Below are 18,723 nucleotides of genomic sequence, written 5' to 3' on the forward strand. Positions count from 1 at the left end.
TGGATAAATGCATAGTTAAAAATACATATACAAAAATAAACACGAGTTAGGTATGTAGGTAAATACACGCAAAAAAGCGTTCTCTGGACCCGTGACAGCGTTCAGAATACCACCCCTGGGCGCGTAGGTATTACATGGAAAGTTAACGTTTATATTCAAGTTTATCTACAAAGTAAAATAAAGTTTTCTGTATGAAAAATAGAATATCCTTACATTTTTTTTTCTAAACGTGTTCCATGACAGGTTACCGACGAGAAGATTCTTTAAATTTTCATACAAATATACACATTTTTATACATTAATATCGATTTAACTTTACACCCTTTCGATAAGTATCGATGAAGATAGCGTTTGTAATTGCCCCCCTGGGATGGTATTCTGAATCTTCTCTACCCCCTGGAGAGTGATTAATTTATGGATTTTTATTTTATGCATACGTTTACATTTTGATGATTATAAATCATGCCTCTTAGCATGCTTTCCTATTTCGAGATAACTAGCACTATGCACAATCATTAATACAACCCTCGATTCAATGCACAGTAACATAAAGCCCGCTTTCAATAGACATCCATCGGTACAGTACTCGATCAAAAAATAATATTTAGATTGCATCTGGGAAGTCTACGAAATTTGGTACTAGATTTTTACAATACATAGGTTGCAAGGAATTTAATAAAATGCCACAAAAATTCAAAGTACCAATTTCAAAATACAGAAACTGGACGTGCGAATTGAAGAATTATTTTTTCCAGAAGTACTTCGAATAAATAATGTTTGAAAGTTAATCCGGAGAATGCGCATCTTGAACATATAATTTTTAATATTTTACCGTTTTTGCTTGTATATGTAATTTTTAATACTTTTGAAACGATTTTTATGCTTTTTCATACATTTTTAGTTTGTATTATGTTCATTTATAAACTTTTGATACTTTTTAAACCTATATTGGGACATTGGGTACATTTATTTTGTTAATTTAAAAAACTTTTTCATTACTGTAATTTTTTAACATTTGCACTTTCATATACATACATGTAATTTTTAAACTTTTTAAATTTTTCTTTTTTCTTTTATAGATTGTATTATGTATTTATCATTTTGAATTCATTTCCATACCTTGTATTATGTTTATTTAGTAATTAAATTTGTATCATAAATTTTATTCTGCTTTTGTAAATAATGTTATAGTTTAAAATATAAAAACGTCTGTGAATAAATATTGTTATCTGCATGTCTCTAAATGGGTTTTTTTTACAAAAACTCCTTAAGAATATTTTGTCAAATTATGTATAATATGTTTTAAATTTAAATAATAAAAAAAAGGCAAATAAATATGAAAACGTGAAATCAATCATGATAACTTTCATTAAGAACATTATTGCGACCATAAGCATTACTCAAAACACTTAATTAGGTTGAATTTACCAAACCGCATTAGTTCTTTTTCGTTTTTTAAACAGTTTTATGCATCATTGACGTTTAATCATCAGTGTGGCCATTATATGAAGCAAAGTGTCGTCATAAAATAAAAATCCCCAAATTAACCACTCTCTGGGGGGTAGAGAAAATTCAGAATACCAGCACTGGTATTCTGAACACAAAAGCGCGCGTAGAAAACGCATTTTTAACGCGTATTTACGTACTAAATACACGCTAACAGAGCAATCTCTTTACGCGCAATTCCGATCAGAATACCAGCCCTGGGTTGGTATTCCTCAATAAATAAATAAAATTCTCATTGTCCATTAAAAACAATAAAAATTTATTATAGCGCCAAATCCCACGCAGAGGATTATAAAAATAGCTAAAAAAACTTTCCAAATATTAGATTATTTGGCACCTACCTACCATAGTATTATTTTTTACCTATCATGCAAAAATGATTCAGATGGTTAAACTGTAAATTCTGATATGTTTGTCACTTACTTCAGAATAGACTTGTGTGGGATCAGGGTTTCGTCAAAGTCGGCGCCCACGTAAATCCCTCGGGACTACTACAGAATAGCACAAAACAATGAGGTAATTACACATTTCCATACACTTCTATTCATGACTGTTTTAACATTCAATATCTGCACATTTTCGTTCGTGTACCGATTAAACCAGTGGGCTTGTACATAGCTGTCACTGTCCGTCATGTTAGTACCAACCTAATGAGATAATTGGCAAAAACAATTATATTTTATTATCGTCTAATATCTATTGTGTGCTACGAGTCAACATGGATTTATCTATTTCAGATAATAAATTACCAGTCCATAAATTGGAACAGAACGGCCAGGCGTGATTTCCTGATTTGGCGACTTGAAAAGGCGAGAAAATGACGCGTCCAGGGCCCCCGAATGATAACCTGCCTAAAGTCAAGCTCGTGGTAGTCGGCGATGGAGGCGTCGGCAAAAGTGCGATAACTATTCAGTTTTTCCAAAAACTGTTCGTTACAGACTACGATCCGACAATAGAAGACAGTTACATCCAACATACAGAGGTAGACGGCCAGTGGTGTGTGCTGGATGGTAAGAAATCAAATTGTTTTGCTTTTCCTTGATTCTCTTTCTTCCTTGGTTAAATAAACTTATGCCCAGTACCTCTCTTCCTCAATTTGAGTAGAATTATTACAGACAATTACTTGATAAAATATTATGGACTCTGAACCGCTATATTACTTGTGTCTTGGCCAGCGTTGCCAATGCTAATTTTCCAAATTCCCCACAATTCTAAATCAAATTACCCAAATGGGGAGAAAAAAAAGTTCCGATTCCCCACAAATTACCCACATAACTATCTCAAGAAAGAAAACACAGTTTCGATAAAATATGTACGTAAATAATATGAAATAAAAACTGGCTAGAATCGTGAGTAGCGAGGGTCCACCATCGGTAACTTTCCATTTATGCACATATAATATTACAATATTTTTTAATTCAAACAAAATAGGCTTAAGGTCTAATCATCCTCGATATTTCGAGGGGACGTTTGTGGGCTCTTAAGAAGAATTTCAACAAATTTTGTTAATAACCTACCTTAGGATTATCTTGCGCTTTTTTATCAACAACTTTTAACAACCATTTATAAATTTTTGCACAAAACTGTTATTATTTTGAAAGATAATAAAACAAAACGCAAGCAGTCATTTTTATTAGTACCTAATGTGCTCATTCGACTGTCATTGTTTAAATTTTCCGTTTAAAAGGGGATCCTCGAATTACTATTTGAAGTTGATATTGTGTTGCTATTAAAAGTATCAATTACATTCATAATAATATTAATGTTTTAGTCACTTTCCATTTACCATCAAACTATCGGTGTGTTAGCTAAAGATAAAATAATAAATGGTAAAATGTTAAAATCCCCGCATTTTCCCCACATAATACCAAACCCCTCAAAATCCCCAATCAAGTTGAGATTTCCCGCAGTTTAGGGAATTCCCTACAAATTGGCAACCCTGGTCTTGGCGAATGATGAACTCAGTTCGGAGTGTGAAATAGAACTAGAACTCTGCTGTTCTCTATTTTTATCAATGATATTAAAAAAGTTGTAGTCAATTTGCAAATGACTTGAAGCTATTTTTGAGGGTTAAAACTTTGGATGGTTTTCGTACTCTCCAGGCGGATGTAATAAATGTATCTGAATGAGGAAGACAAAATAAATTATTCAACAATGTTTGAGTATGTCCAAATGCTTGCAGACTGGCTGGATTTCCTCCCTTCAGAGGGGGTTCAGAAGAAATTTCTTCAATTTCTCTGCATGGGGGAGTGCGGATATTGTCCATAGCTTTATCCCACTGAGTTCCTCCTGGGTATGCTTGGTTACAGCAGTTGAAAGACCAGAAGAAATGTGTATTTAACTACGCACTTCTGTCGATTGCTGCGCGGTATTATTGACTACCCTGAAATTATGCGGAGCATTAGCTTTTATGTTCTGGATTAGCTTACTGGATTACCTTAGACAGCCTCAGCATAGACTATTTCACATTACAATATACAGGACCAACCTGCCAATGGTTATGCCTGTTGGAAGAGCTATCTCTATGTTGAACAATATTACTTTGGACATTGACATTTTTCACGTCTCTGGGGGAGTTTTTCGTTACAAGATTCTCTTACTTTTTTAACATATTATTCTCTGGATATTATGTATACTTATGTGTTATTTTTATATATACCTAATTTTACCTTATTATTTCCATATGTATGAATTAAGATATTTCATTTTGTAATGTACATATATATGAAAAAATAAAATTGAAATTGAAAAATTGACTCGATGACTACTCTTAGGTAAAAATCGAGTGGAAATAAGTCTGAATCAGAAATAAGTTCTAGAATCCCCATATTCTAAATTCAAAAAATATTTTCGGAGTTCCCTATATCCGGATACGCCGGATACTACTCTTAAAGTTAAATCCAGGTCTATAGCGAAAATTCAAATTAAGGTTCGTAACATTGTCGTGTTGTTCTACAAGACTCGAACAATTGAGAGCATCCAATTTGTGTAACTCAAAAAAAAACTACTCTAATAATGTATGCAGCTTGCTCACCACATACTGCACACCGCATCTGAGGACGTAAGTCTTCTTGGCGGTGCCCGTATACACGGGAAATTGCTCGTTGCTAAACGAGAAAAGCCTCCCGAAGGAGCTCTCTGTAATCTGGTAGCCTTAGCATCTTTGCGTTGAAAAAGGTAATCCACTTGTACGTAATATGCGCTTCATTGGATTGTGGAAAAGAGAGAAGTGAATTCTTCACCGACTGGGATTAAATCAAATGGACATGATGAATTTGCCGAAATGATTACAAAACTGATAATGTATACCATAAATGTGAAATAGCATATTGAAATTTGGCCAGGCCAAAGCAAAGTTACAATAATATACAAATACATAACTAATTAAATTTATTTAAAATTAAACACCTTGTAATTTTTACTACATACGAGTTTAATATATAATAAAACTGCTAGTTTCAGATATTCTGAATCACCCATCATCAAGTGTAAATATAATGTTTATAATTACTAATTGAAAGTGTAAATTTTATCATTTAAGTATATTTACATGTGTAACATACCTGCACCTACCTAATAAATTAAGAATTTTATTATTTTTTATCAGCATCATTATTAATAACAGTCACCCCGCTCGCCTGATATACAAAAATAAAACTAATTGAATAGGTTATGGAACTGGAAAGATTTTATTTTTATTGTGAATCATGATTGGTTCTAGTGCTGGACACAGCTGGTCAGGAAGAGTTCAGTGCCATGAGAGAGCAGTACATGAGGAAGGGAGATGGCTTCCTTCTCGTTTACTCTGTAACAGACAAGCAGAGCTACGAGAATATTGCTAACTTCCACACTCAGATCCTGAGAGTCAAGGACAGGTATGTCTTTACTATTTTAGGTATAAATAAAAATGCTGAATTTAATTAAATCTACCCAGAAAAACTACATAAACCTTAGAGTAATAACAGCCTTTGGCTAATAGTCGCCCATACGGACAAAACCTATTCTACGATTATTAACCACGAAGTTGAGCTACAGCTTTCAGCAATACAACGGGCCGTAGGACTCGGGTCAAGAATTGCAAGCACAAACCGAAACCGTCCGTTACACGTTTGTTGTTAAACTATAAACCACAACACTTTTGTTTTATGCAAAAAAGCTAAAGGGTATATCTAGAGAGTTATTACTCCGAGACATAAACACACAAATTTTGAGTTATTTCAACATCGATATCGATTGTGTTCAGTACAAAAACTTCAAACCGCATTTGTGTAATAAGCAGTTTTATTATTTTAAACATCTTTTTAACCAATTACGAATACCTTATACATATTCTAACTAAATTATTTTAACCACTAACACCTATTAGCGCAATTATTTTTGCCAGAATGTATATAAGAAAATAATTCAATTGTTGACAGATATCAATATTGATTGATACATCATTAGTCATCAACTCCCTAGATATTAAATCCACGGCTTGTTTAAAAAGATTTTAAGTTAATGAAACAAATTAAAACTCTATAAACAATCTAGCAAACTTTTTATGACTGCCGCAATTCAGTATTCTTTTTCTAGAGAAGTGAACTCATTTATAATCGCATAAAATCCATACTTGGACTTGGTGGACTTCTTACCTAGGGATTATGTAAAATTTTCCATTGTACGAGTTATGTATTAAACCTAACAATCCACTCCGTTGGTTAATTTTTCTTGTCATGTTTTCTTGTTAATTCCGTATACAAGAAATGTTAATCATATCATTGCATTTATAAGCCTCATTTGCATATGTGTACTGTTCAGACTAATACCGGATAATAAATAGTCAATGGAGACAAACATTTACGCTAGTTTTCTCTCCTAGGGATGTGTACCCGATGCTGCTGGTGGCCAATAAGGTAGATCTGGTCCACCTGCGCAAGGTCTCTGAAGAGGCCGGCAGGGAGCTCGCACACAAGCTCGCCATTCCCTACATCGAAACCAGTGCCAAGGATCCTCCTCTCAATGTTGATGCCGCATTCCACGAGGTGAGTCTTCATCGTCCAACTCTCATAATAAGTACAAAATTAATGATATACAATGCTTTTATACTTCCACACTTTGTATATGGATTAATAATATGGTCGCAATGTAGTAAACGAATGCTAGATTCAATACAAAGAGCAATGAATAAAGCACTTATTCATATTATACTAGAACCAGAGATTTATATAGAATAACAAAAATGCTCAATCTAGAGGAATTAATCTACACAGAAAAAATTAAAATGATATTTAAGATGAAAAAGAATAAAATAAAGACAAGAGCATCAAATAATTTAACTTGCGAACAACCTAGGACAAAAAAAAACAGTTTTTGTATATAGCAATAAATTTTTACAATTCACTTTCTAATGACCTAAGAAATATACAAAACATATACGTACTTAAAAAACACCTAAAGAAAACAGTTCTTACAGCCTGTGTGACGAGTGATATGTGATGTTATTTTATCGACTTTTCATTTAAACTATTGTGTTATTATATATAATATCCCCTCATACCAGCACTTTTCCTGATTGGGAACATTTCGTACAAGTAAAAAAATAATAATACATATCGGGCACTGTATTGTTACTTATTAGAGTTTTTTTTACAACTGGTTGAAAATATGCCCAAAAATTTTCATATTTCTGCGCAAACTATGGCTTGCATGCACCAATGTCCCGATTGTGTCTCATTGTAAACTCGAGACATGATCTAGACTTTTTTGGTGCAAGTCTTTATAGATTATAACAATCACTAAGATAGACCAGATCTTGTCTTGAGGTAGTAATTATTATTAAATTTTTTGTTCTAGCTTTAATTTTCTTCAGTTGTATTTTAATTCAATTGTACCTGTGTATATTATAATAAAATGTATTTACCATTGTTAAATGGACAGTAAATAAATCCGTTACCATTGCTCTCCACCAGGGCTGGTATTCTGAACGGAGTTGCGCGTGAGCTCTGTTAGCGTGTATTTAGTACGTAATTACGCATTAAATATGCGTTTCCTACGTGGGCTTTTGCATTCAGAATACATGCTAAATAGCCGAGTTACTCAGTTATTTAGCATGTTAGTGACAAAATTACACCATGAAACGGACTAATATCCAACCAATTTATTTTTTAGAAAATGCTCGTCCAGGGTTCTGGTTTTATTTCACGCGTAGAACTATAACCTTTTTCCCGCCCTGACACCGAAAGGACGTATACGGTTTCCACCATTGATGGAATCTTATTCCTTTTGAGAAACTTGTACTAATATATATTTTTCCTTTAGGTGGTGCGAATCATACGAAACCAGCCTCCGGCCGAACTGGAGAAAAGTCGTCGCAGGCGTCGCTTGTCATCCAAGTGCGTTATATTTTGAAGGAAATCCGCACCGCATTGTTTCTACGCTACCGATATCTACGGAAATCCTGGTCCGCTCTCGTTGTCTATACTCCCCAGCTGTGTAATATTGCATAAAGAATTTATTACTCACTGGAAGAAATGTGTCCAATACTAAATTATAAGTATAAACACATCTCTAATGGTCCAGAAGTCATTCGCGTTCCAACTGTGAACGTCTCGAATATTGCTTTGATTTTCAAAAATAATTTGAAAGCATGCTACGTGTTCGATAGATTCATATATATTGACAAATAATTTTGCTTTAAATTTGTGGCAATTCTTTTATAATTTGATATAAAAAAAATCCAATTAAAAGGTCAAGGGTTTGTTTTTTTTGTTAATTTAAACAAACGATAAAATAAAAAATGAAACCAATATTTTGTATCAAATGCCATATAATAATGAAACATGCTAAACCGATGCTTTATAATAAATGTTTATACTTTAGATCAAAAAATATTATTAGTGTTTATCTAATTTCACAAATAAGAGATTATTAATGCCTAATGAACCTCAAATGTTTTAAGTGATTTTACTTTAGCAAAGCTGCCTAAATTCATTTGATTATTTAAATTACAAATATATTTTTTCAAAGACTGTATATTTATTTACAAACATTAATTGAGTATTTATTGTAGGAAATATTATATTTGACTAGTCATACGAAGGTGTGATCTATGTTTAAGTGTAAAGGAATTGAATTAAAACATTGTACTTAATATAGATTACCTAATTATACTGAGGATATTATCAAATTTATCGCAGAAATCCCAGATGGATAAATAGTACGTATTGAAATCTTTGTACCAAAGTAAAACGAAGCTCGAATAATGGATGTGTTTTTGTTACAAATTTTATTGTAAATCTCCCATTTATAACCAAATAGACAGTCAAATTTATTCTATAACATACATAATTATTATATATAATTGTTTAGTATAGTGTGGAACAGTCTTGTCATGTGAAATTGATTGGAATTATTGATTTATGAATATTATAGTCATATATAGGAGGATACTTAATGTATTATAATCAAAGCTTTAAAATAATTGTTGTGTTTTGTGTAATAAATTAAAAACAATTCATTTGGCGCCTGTTGCATTTGTGAGACAAATTTGATTTGCTAATTTTTATTGAACCTTAAAAAGGCTAATGTTTAATTTTTCCACATTTTATTATATACATTTAAATAAGTTGAAACATTCAGAAAATATTTCTATTTTTATGTCAATTTATACGATTTCATGTGCAAAATATGTAGGATTATTTGTATTGGAAATTATTAAAGCTCAATTTTTATTTCAGTATAAAATATATGTTAACTGGAGACTTCGTAGCTATGTATAAATAAACAATATCTGTTTATAAAAATAAATGTATCTATGTAAGAATACTCATTCATTGTAGAATGTATGTAAAACATGTTTTTTTTACCGTGTACACATTTAACGTCAAAATAGAAAACACAATCATAATTTACGTGAATGCTGATATTAAGAAGATTTACATTTAATTTTGACCATCACTCGCACATTTCGACATTGTCAGCAATCGCACACTTACAACTGACATGAAACGCTTCAAATTATTTGTACATCCAATGAAAAACTTTGTCACTTAAAATTATCTATTAACGGAGAATCTATCAACTTCCAATTATTGGCATGGTCAGCGCAGAAGGAACGCAACCCACACACATGTAGAACTGAAGTAATCGCATTCATATTTTAGCCATGTAGCTGTAGGGTGTTTAAATTAGTAATCGTCTTAAAAGTACAATCTTACAATGAACGGGAAAATGTGGGTTCAACTACATCTAGTTTATCAAATGCATGTTTATGGATCCCTTCCAATGATTAAGTCAATTTTTACCTATTTGTAGGTTACATCACTTCTGCGCTAACAGCCTCAATGAATATAATATGTTTTACATTGACTAAATAATGTTTATGTAATGTCTCTGTAACAAATGAAAACAGAATATTATATCGTGGGGGTAACTTCAGAATCAGCATTTTAGATCAGCAAGTTGTGCATTTAAATGCATCACAACTTGTCTATTTGTAGCATTCATGGAGAAAGACACGAAGATGTGTTTTAGCAGTTAACTTAAAAATCTTAATTTTGAAGTTACCAGTTGTAGTCATTACCCTGCAATTAAATTTAAATCATTTTAACTTTATGGTCAAACATTTCAACTAATGTTTTAAAATATTAGTACAAAACTACTTACCGTAAGTGGTTATATACTAATAGTAATTACAAACAATAATTATAGTAAATATATATTGGTTTCGTGCCATTAAATGTCTTCTTTTTTTTACATAACGCGACCTCTCTAAAGGAATGTTCTACAATTAATTTTAATTGCAAATCATAAACTACATAGCCTCATTATTTCTCAAAATGATATAACTCAAGTAACTTACAAAGGCACTATTAATTATCTGATTTCAAATACCTACATATTTAAATAATCAAATCGATAAAAATCATAATTGCTGCTCGATTATATTTACGTAAAATTACTCTCCGCAAACAATTCACTCGTCTCTGCTCTGTTTAACAAAATATTGAAAATGAACATATTAATTTTTGGATAAGGCTTCAAGGAATATATTATAATAATGTTATGTATATATGTAATACTAGACTAAGGAGAAATATAAAAACGATTAGTAATTGCATTCATTAAATGCTGGACTGTTCAACTTTTCAAAATTATTCAATTCATTTATTTGTAATTTTATGTATTTTAAGGATCATTATTACCTCATATTTTTAACATTATGTACAAAGGACGCACAAATACAAACAGAACTTCCATTTGTAAAACTATTGATCTCTATAAATCATATATTGCATATTTGTATCTATTTTTCCTGACAAATAGAAATATGCTTGTATAATGAAAATATTTACTGGATGTATCACAGACTGTAACATGTATTGACTGTATATTTATAAAATAAATATTCAATGCGCACTTGCTTTTTATTTTTTACCTCCTCATTTTTTATTCATACAAATACATACAAATTACCAAAAAATATAATAATAACGTATCCCAAACTCTATGAGGCCAAGGGCCCTGTGTTGAGTTGGGATACAACATAATGAAAAGTGGAAGGACGTACATAATTAAATAATGGTAAAAATAAACATTATTACATAAACATACATATATTTCAAAGGGCCTCTGGGCAACGCGCTTGATAGTATATAAAGCTATGCAATATCTCGCAGTAGTCTCCTGCAATGGTCTCTTCTCTTAAACAAAATCCAGACTTGTACACTCTTTCTGAAAATGGCTTTCGTTTTAGAGAACTTAATATGTTCATCCAGGACATTGAATACTCTTGGGGCCACAAAAGAGAAATTCCTCTGAGAAAACGTATGTGTTTTTGGAATTAAATCATTCAAATTACAGGAAAACCTCGCACGAGCATTCTGCTGGGATCTACTCTTGTAGCCGCATGACCAGAAATGTGTCAATGACTCTTTTAAAAAAAATTGTTTAATGTCCAGTACCTTCATGAATTGGAACAATGCCTCAGGTGGAAAAGTGAGGGGACATAGCAGCATCACTGAATGGAATTTGGAAAAGTACCTAGATACTACCAATGATGTTTGATTAAATAGACACGTTACAAGTGTGTTATGGTGGAATCGCAGTTTGTGAGCAATCCCTTCATTCTCTAAAGGACTATTGTCGTGACCAGACGTGAAGAATAATGCCACCACGTGTGATGAGAAAATGCTTTAATTACATTGTACTGTGAAAAATAGCACAGCTAAGTCATTTCATTCACAAATCTAATCTAATTTATTGAATATGTAGATAATTAGTTATATTTATTATAAATAAAATACAGAAATAAGATATGTAATCTTTTTTTCAAATTTTTGGGGGCGGTGCAATATTTGCCATATCTAAATGTTACTAGTATAGGAATAACGTGTCTTTATATGTCAGTGCATACTACATATTTATTTAAAAATAAATAAATAATCTTTAGATCTCAGTTTAGTACCTGCATCGATGCAATGATCAATGTTACATTGCTTCAACCCTGCATCTACCAAAATTGTTTTTTTTACAAGGCCAAAAAAAAATACTGTATAATATTATGTTGTGTGATTTTATAATCATTGGATTCGAATTCCCAAAATTATGCGCATGAAAAGAATGCATAGAATTTCATACTCAAATAAAAATCGTAGGATTTGCAGATACAGACTTGATCTCATTTAAAGTTTTTTTTACAAATCTAAACAGAGACCCTTAGAATTAAGAATTCTTAATTATATGGCTGAGACCTTATTCACAGGCATGCACAGGTAGAAAAATATGTATTTATCTATCCAATTCCTTGAAAAGGTAATAAAAAACTACTAAAAAATTATTTAAGGGACCGATTTTGGTGCAGTTTTTTCATAAATGCAAAAATATAACTAAATGTTATTTAACATATTACAACAGAGATGAAGAACATTTTAAAGAAGGTAATATAGAAGTCAAGGCATCTACAGGGCTTATGACCTGTCATTGGCTGGTTTAAGTGGCCACTTTACACACTGTGTAACATTCACCATTCTGCCCATATTTGAACATCTACATTACTTCAATTCTTTCATATGTTGATGTTTGTGAAGTTAAAGTGCTAAAACCTTTATTTATGCGGGTGAGATTCATCTAATTGAATTATTTCACCTACATACTAGGCAACGCCTGAAATTTTTATTTTTTCAATTTCTATACTTCTTTATGGACCAGGTGGATTTATCAACAATATTTTGAGTTTGTCCAAATTCTTGTAGACAAGGACTGGATTCAACTCCCTGGGGAGCTGCTAACATTAATATATTACAACAGATGGGAGTTGAATCCAGTCCTTGTCTACAAGAATTTGGACAAACTCAAAATATTGTTGATAAATGTTATTTGTCACAAAAAACACCAGATTCGGCCATATTTATTTTGATCAACAGAATTTCTGAACAATTCTTAAATCTATGCTGAAAAGATTTGTTTTTCAGGAAACAACTGCAACCAATTTATCCATCATTACCCACAAAATTCCAAACCTCAAAATAAAATGCCAACGTAACAATAATAAAAAATCTCACGGTTTGATCTAACTTCACATCTGTTATCATTTTGACAGATTGAGCATTGAGGTTATTTTTTATTTAGACTAAATTTTACAAACTATTATTTAGTTAATTTATTGACATCGTCTTAGTTAACATAATGGATTAGGTTTTCGTATTCAAATATGTATAAAACGTTATGAATCTGGTAAATTTTCAAGTAATCGAGTGTTCTATTCATTTGGCTTGATTGTGTTATGAAAAGTTTTAGTGATGTCTTCTAGTACAATATTTGTGTCTCAGGAAGGTCCTGCAAATGCTTTAGCACTAAATAAAGACTGCACGCAAGTTGTTATAGCGGGAAGAAACGGTAAGTTGTGTAAACGTTAACTTCACCACCTTAAAAGTAATTATATCAATAGTTTTTAGTAAAAGTCTTCATTTGGCCAGATATCATGTATGTTTGTGCAATTCAACACGTTTTTCAATAAAACCATCAGTTCTAATTTCATCCTACTATGAAAAAAATACATGTGAAAAATTTGTCCTTAAGTTATATGTATATTTCTACATTTACTGACAGTATTATTCATTTAAAATTCTTTATTTTCTTACATCGTATTCTTGAAAAATTAACTATACAACGCTCTACTAAATAGCTAGCTACATGTTGAAGACTACTTGTATATTATTTAAGTTTCAATATTATTTTGTTCCTACGTATTTAATTTTTTCATGTTATTTATTTTATTTTTAGTTTTCAAAGTTTTCTCTATTGAAAGTGATGAATTCAACGAAGTCTGCAATCTCCGAGTGAAAAAGAACTTAAATGTAAACTTTTCATCGATAGATGTTGCTTGGAGTAGTATCGAAGGTAAACACTTTAAATATATTATATGTAATATTGTTCTCTCTGCCTAATCCATATTCATGAAAAATGAATCCATAACTTGCATGTAAATTAATTCTTCAAGGTTTCACCTAATAATGAAGTTTATTTCATATTAGCTATTGAAGAATATCTCGAATGAAGTCTGAATTCCTACTGTGCCCAAAAATAAATATTTATTTAGTGTGATTTCAATAACAACAACAAACCATCACGCCGTTTCCCTGTAAGGGTAGGCAGAGAGGATAGCATGCCTGGTAGGCAGATCTCGCTTCCTCTACATTCATACATCTTCTTATGCACGCGCGCCGATTATTCGGACTTTTGACATGTCCATCTTCAAGTATTTGTTGGATTTAGTCATGCCATGTCTTTCTCGGTCTTCCTCTATTTTTGCATCCGTCAACATTCACATTGTAAATATTCTTAGCCGTTCTTTTGCTGTCCATTCGCTCTACATGTCCAAACCAGGGCAGAGCTCCTTTCTTGATTTTGTCGATAATGCTTGTCTCAGTCTTACATAATGTATGGATCTCAACATTTGTGCATCTATCGTACATAGTTTTACCACACATTCGCCTGAGAGATCGCATTTCGACAGCATTCAGCCTACTTTCATCCCTGTTTTTCCCAGTCCATACTTCACTCCCATACATCAGGGTCGAAACCAGGACTCCGTTGTTAACTGCTAATTTTGTCTCTCGCAACAAACATTTATTTGCCAAAGTTGATTTAAGTGCACCGTTCACTCTGTTCCCGGCACTCACCCTCCTTTCAATATCTTTCTCAGTCATTCCACCTCTAGTAAACATACTTCCCAGGTACACAAATTCCTCTACTTATTTTAGTATAACTCCATTCACAGTGATTTCACGTTTAGTCACACATGTTACTCTAAAGGTATCTGAAGCGCTAGATTGATCACCTCGCCTTCAAGTCGTGATTAAAATATTCTGCATGAGGAAGTTCAGTGCTATGGAATATTGGATGTAAAAAATGTTTTCTTGCCCGCGGTATAAATTAGAGCATTAATTGTACGGCAAAGTTTCTCAAAAATGAAGTATGAAAAAATGTATAAAAATATAATAAAATTCAGTTACTTTAAAATTTCACAAATTCTAGCTTAGAATAGCCAGTCAAGATGTGTTTTTATATATTTCGCAAAGCCGGGAAGCCCCCCCTTATTTTCAATATATTAAAAATGTTATTCCACTAAGTAAATGCTGAAAAAATAAATAGGACATTTTAACAGTCCAAATACTTGTTTTTTATATGAAATAACTCATCATCAGTGGCCCCATAGCCCATTGTGGGCCCTGACCTCCTCCAGAATCTGTCTCCATTCCTCCCTGTACCCTGGGGCACTTCTCCAGTTCTTCGGGCCAATTGATCTAATGTAATTTTCCACATTATCCATCCAGCCATCTTAATTTTGGTCTGAGACTACGTTTGATGTTTTAATTTTTTCTTAACATAAATGAAAAGGAAATATTTTATTTAAATTATTTACTTACAATTCTTGATAGAATTTCACTTATTTATAAAAGGAAATAAGTTATGTCAACTGACAGCTCATACAAATTCGACAGTTATGTTTCTCTGGCATAATTTTTTTGTGAGACTTTGATTTAGCCATACAGAATTTTTTTGCTTATTTAGTTTCTTTCCAGCTTTAATATTGGCGCTTGAGTTAGTGTGGCTTAAAACTTAGGATTCTTTTTCTTCTATCTAGATACTCGGATTAAATTATAAGTATAAATTGATGTGGAATGTTGCTTAAGCTCCTAAAGCTCTCAGCACCTCAAATATCCGAATGTGTCCACTTTATGTTGCATGTTTTTTTTATTATTCACAACTCGTAATTCAATTTAAATGTAATCAACTCTAGCAAGAAGCAGTAAATACTATCAGCAGAAACATTTATGATGTATTTTGTTATGTTTTATAAGATCAAATAAATATATTAGATATGATATCATCATTGAACTAATGCTTATCTGTCTTAGATTCAGTACATAAAATTTGCTATTTGGGTCATACTCCAAATTCATTGAAACATCATCATCTAATTTGAACTAATTACCCTTTCTGACATCATTATTTGATTAATTCAATAATCTATATAATTTATATGAGGTGATCCAATTACTAGTGACCGACCGAAGTTTTGTTTTCGGTTTTTGCCAGTTTCGGCCAATAAAATGAGTTATTTGAACGATAAACTTTGGTTAAGCTGAAACCTGCAAACGGGATGTGTCGATTACATGCGGATTACATTTGGATGTATTCAGGGGTACTTAACTGGTTAAAAAGGTGTTTTTACATAACAATATTTCATAGTCTCTGGATTGGTACCAGTGCCTCGATTATTAACGCTATCTTCATATGTACATATCGAGACGGTATGCTTAACTTCCGTACTATCTGTATCTACCATTGGTATGTTCTACCTACTTGTCATATCGCCATCATATGATCGAAACAAACCAATGATTGTCCGCAAAAAAATATTCCGCGTTCCTTACGTCATTAACATTTCAAACAGTTCTCATTTATATTTTAAATAGACTTCTGTGATAAAAACTGCCCACTTCAAAGTGATTATAAATTCCAATAAATCCCAATTCAAGCAAAAAATGCTCGCTTGAACATGAGTTTTATATGACTTTTGGAAATTACCTAGATGGTACGCTTAACGATTGTCTGTATTTATCTACTGATTGACTACAAATCCGGCTCCTTTAACGTCTCGACATCTACACTCAGAAAGATAGTAAAGCAGATGGAAAAAATATAATAACTAAATAATTTTTTTACAGTGGCAACTTTCTAACGCCTAAATATTCTTATATGTCAATAGGGCAGAACCTAGCGACATTATTTTTTGCATCTAGGCGTTCGTTTTACCACACTGACAGTTATGTCGTAATGTAATTCGACTTCAAATTTACTTATTTATATCTCAGACTTTTAAGAAAAAAAGCGCCAACCTCAAAACTTTTAAAAATTTAAATAAATCATAATTAAAAGAAAAAATTGCTTGGTGGAACAAAAATTTTGTCACTTTTAATGCGTAGATAAACGTTTCGAGGGCTTCTAGACCCTTCGGTACAAACCGATGAACTTACATCAAAACTTGATGATGGGAGGATCGGTAGTGTATCTTTGTAATCGGTCGGGAGAATTTTTCTGTGACGTCATACTGAAACTTTGTCATTTTAGTGCATGGATATGTGTACTGTGACGTACGCTTCCCCCTGTTTCATATCAATGTACTTATCCAAAACTTGAAGGTCGGGGGTCGGTAGCGTATCTTCGTAATCGCTAGAGAGAATTTATCTTCAACTATACCATCAAGGTGAAGGTATGACGTCCTTTTCTTTCCATCATAATCGAGGCCCCGATGCTTAAGACTGATCATCTTACCTTCATGTAATTAGACACTGGCATTGATACCTATACCAATGCAGTGCCCTATGCACCATTATATGTGGTAGGGGGAATGGTGATTGTCATAACATGTATAAATACAAAATATTTGTGTTATTTTAACTTTGATATACCTAGGATTAAAGAGATGTTTTGAGTCACTCGATGTGCTTCAGTCTGTGTTTACAAGTTATAAATATAGTTTATTGCGAGTGTAAGTTGAATGTATTAACCCACTTTCATTATTTACAGAAAACACATTAGCAACAGCTGCTACTAACGGAGCTGTGGTGGTTTGGAATCTCGAAATATCGGGAAGATCGAAACAGGAACATGTATTTTTTGACCACAAGAGAACAGTCAACAAGGTTTGCTATTTAATTATTTTATTAATTGAACGTAGTTATGCAGAAAGCAGCCAGTCCACAACAAAAAAAAATAGAAATAACGGTGTCATCAGGTGCAGTAAGGTCAATTCTATGTTCTGTTAAAAACATCCAGGCCACTTTCGTACAAAAAAACTGTACTAATCACCTTCTAGAAATAGTGTCGATTTCAAAAATTGTATTTCTCAAATTTTCCCAAAACACTCACGGCTCTAGAAAAATCTTATGGTACTTTAAAACTGCTACTAAAACTGGTCAAATACGTAATTTGATACTTGTTTGAAATATAAAAAAACTAATGTATGAATTTTTTATCATTTGTCAAAGTCAAAAACATCTAACTGTTGTGTAGATTTAATTACTCATTTTTTTCACAAATGGGCTATTATCTCAGTTTCATTTTTCTATTGCTGGCTGCTTTCTGGATAACTACGTTCAATTATAAAAAATGTTTTTGACTGGGGTGCGTATAAAAGTAGTCACGCTTATCAAAGCCCTTCAGTGTTCGCAATGTTTGAAGTCACCACTGGAGTTTGCCATGGCTGCGTCCTTGCACCGTTTCTTTTTATAATCCTTACGGATTCTATCCTTCTCTTCTTCTCGTTGTGCCCTATCAGGTGTCCCCTAATATTGACAATCTCTTCTAAACAGGCTCTCTGTCTTGCGCTGCCCGGAACAACTCCTCCACACACCTCATTCCGGTCCAGTCTTACGTTGCGCAGCCAAGACGTTTGCCTTCTGCCAGGTCCACGTTGTCCCTCAATCTTGCCCCTTAGTATGAGTTGGATGATTTTACAACTATCTCCACGCAGGATGTGACCCAGATAGGAAATTTCACATTAATAATTCTCTGTTGCAATTAGCTCTCCTCGGGACCTATACATCACTGACCAAATCTGTCCACAGTATACGAAGCATTCTTCTATGAAGCCACATCTCGAATGCCTCCAACCGATTTATAGTGTGTGCTTTCAAAGTTAATTTTATCCTAAGGAAGTAATTCGAC

The 18,723-nt window shown here is 32.6% G+C and overlaps 3 protein-coding genes across 3 annotated transcripts in view; 2 read left to right on the forward strand and 1 right to left on the reverse strand.

Moving 5' to 3' along the window:
* Positions 1-2,160, reverse strand: part of LOC148281564 (uncharacterized) — a 131,578-nt gene extending 129,418 nt beyond the window's left edge. Inside the window, exon 1 of the mRNA XM_088226502.1 lies at positions 1,930-2,160. The gene's annotated coding sequence lies outside the window, so the exon portion shown is untranslated. The remainder of the gene's footprint in view (positions 1-1,929) is intronic.
* LOC148281565 (ras-related protein M-Ras-like) lies at positions 1,917-10,905 on the forward strand. The gene is made up of 5 exons (XM_088226504.1): positions 1,917-2,022; positions 2,244-2,516; positions 5,228-5,381; positions 6,368-6,530; positions 7,807-10,905. The coding sequence occupies exons 2-5, from the start codon at positions 2,324-2,326 to the stop codon at positions 7,894-7,896; spliced, it is 600 nt and encodes a 199-aa protein (XP_088082630.1). The 5' UTR covers positions 1,917-2,022; positions 2,244-2,323; the 3' UTR covers positions 7,897-10,905.
* Positions 10,906-13,070: 2,165 nt separating this feature from the next.
* Wdr24 (WD repeat domain 24) overlaps positions 13,071-18,723 on the forward strand; it is a 52,006-nt gene continuing 46,353 nt past the window's right edge. The window contains exons 1-3 of the mRNA XM_088226505.1: positions 13,071-13,383; positions 13,771-13,887; positions 17,584-17,699. Coding sequence (XP_088082631.1) covers positions 13,287-13,383; positions 13,771-13,887; positions 17,584-17,699 — 330 coding nt within the window. The 5' untranslated portion in view covers positions 13,071-13,286. The remainder of the gene's footprint in view (positions 13,384-13,770; positions 13,888-17,583; positions 17,700-18,723) is intronic.

The sequence above is a fragment of the Micrasema longulum genome, unplaced genomic scaffold (genome assembly GCF_059751315.1).
Source record: "Micrasema longulum isolate JH-2025_06_02 unplaced genomic scaffold, ASM5975131v1 h1tg000436l, whole genome shotgun sequence".
NCBI classification, from domain to species: Eukaryota; Metazoa; Arthropoda; class Insecta; order Trichoptera; family Brachycentridae; genus Micrasema; species Micrasema longulum.

Coding starts and splice junctions, on each gene's coding strand:
- LOC148281565 (XM_088226504.1), top strand. CDS start 2,324: ATGACGCGTCCAGGGCCCCCGAATGATAACCTGCCTAAAGTCAAGCTC. Junction 2,517..5,227: donor CCAGTGGTGTGTGCTGGATG/GTAAGAAATCAA, acceptor GATTGGTTCTAG/TGCTGGACACAGCTGGTCAG. Junction 5,382..6,367: donor ATCCTGAGAGTCAAGGACAG/GTATGTCTTTAC, acceptor TTTCTCTCCTAG/GGATGTGTACCCGATGCTGC.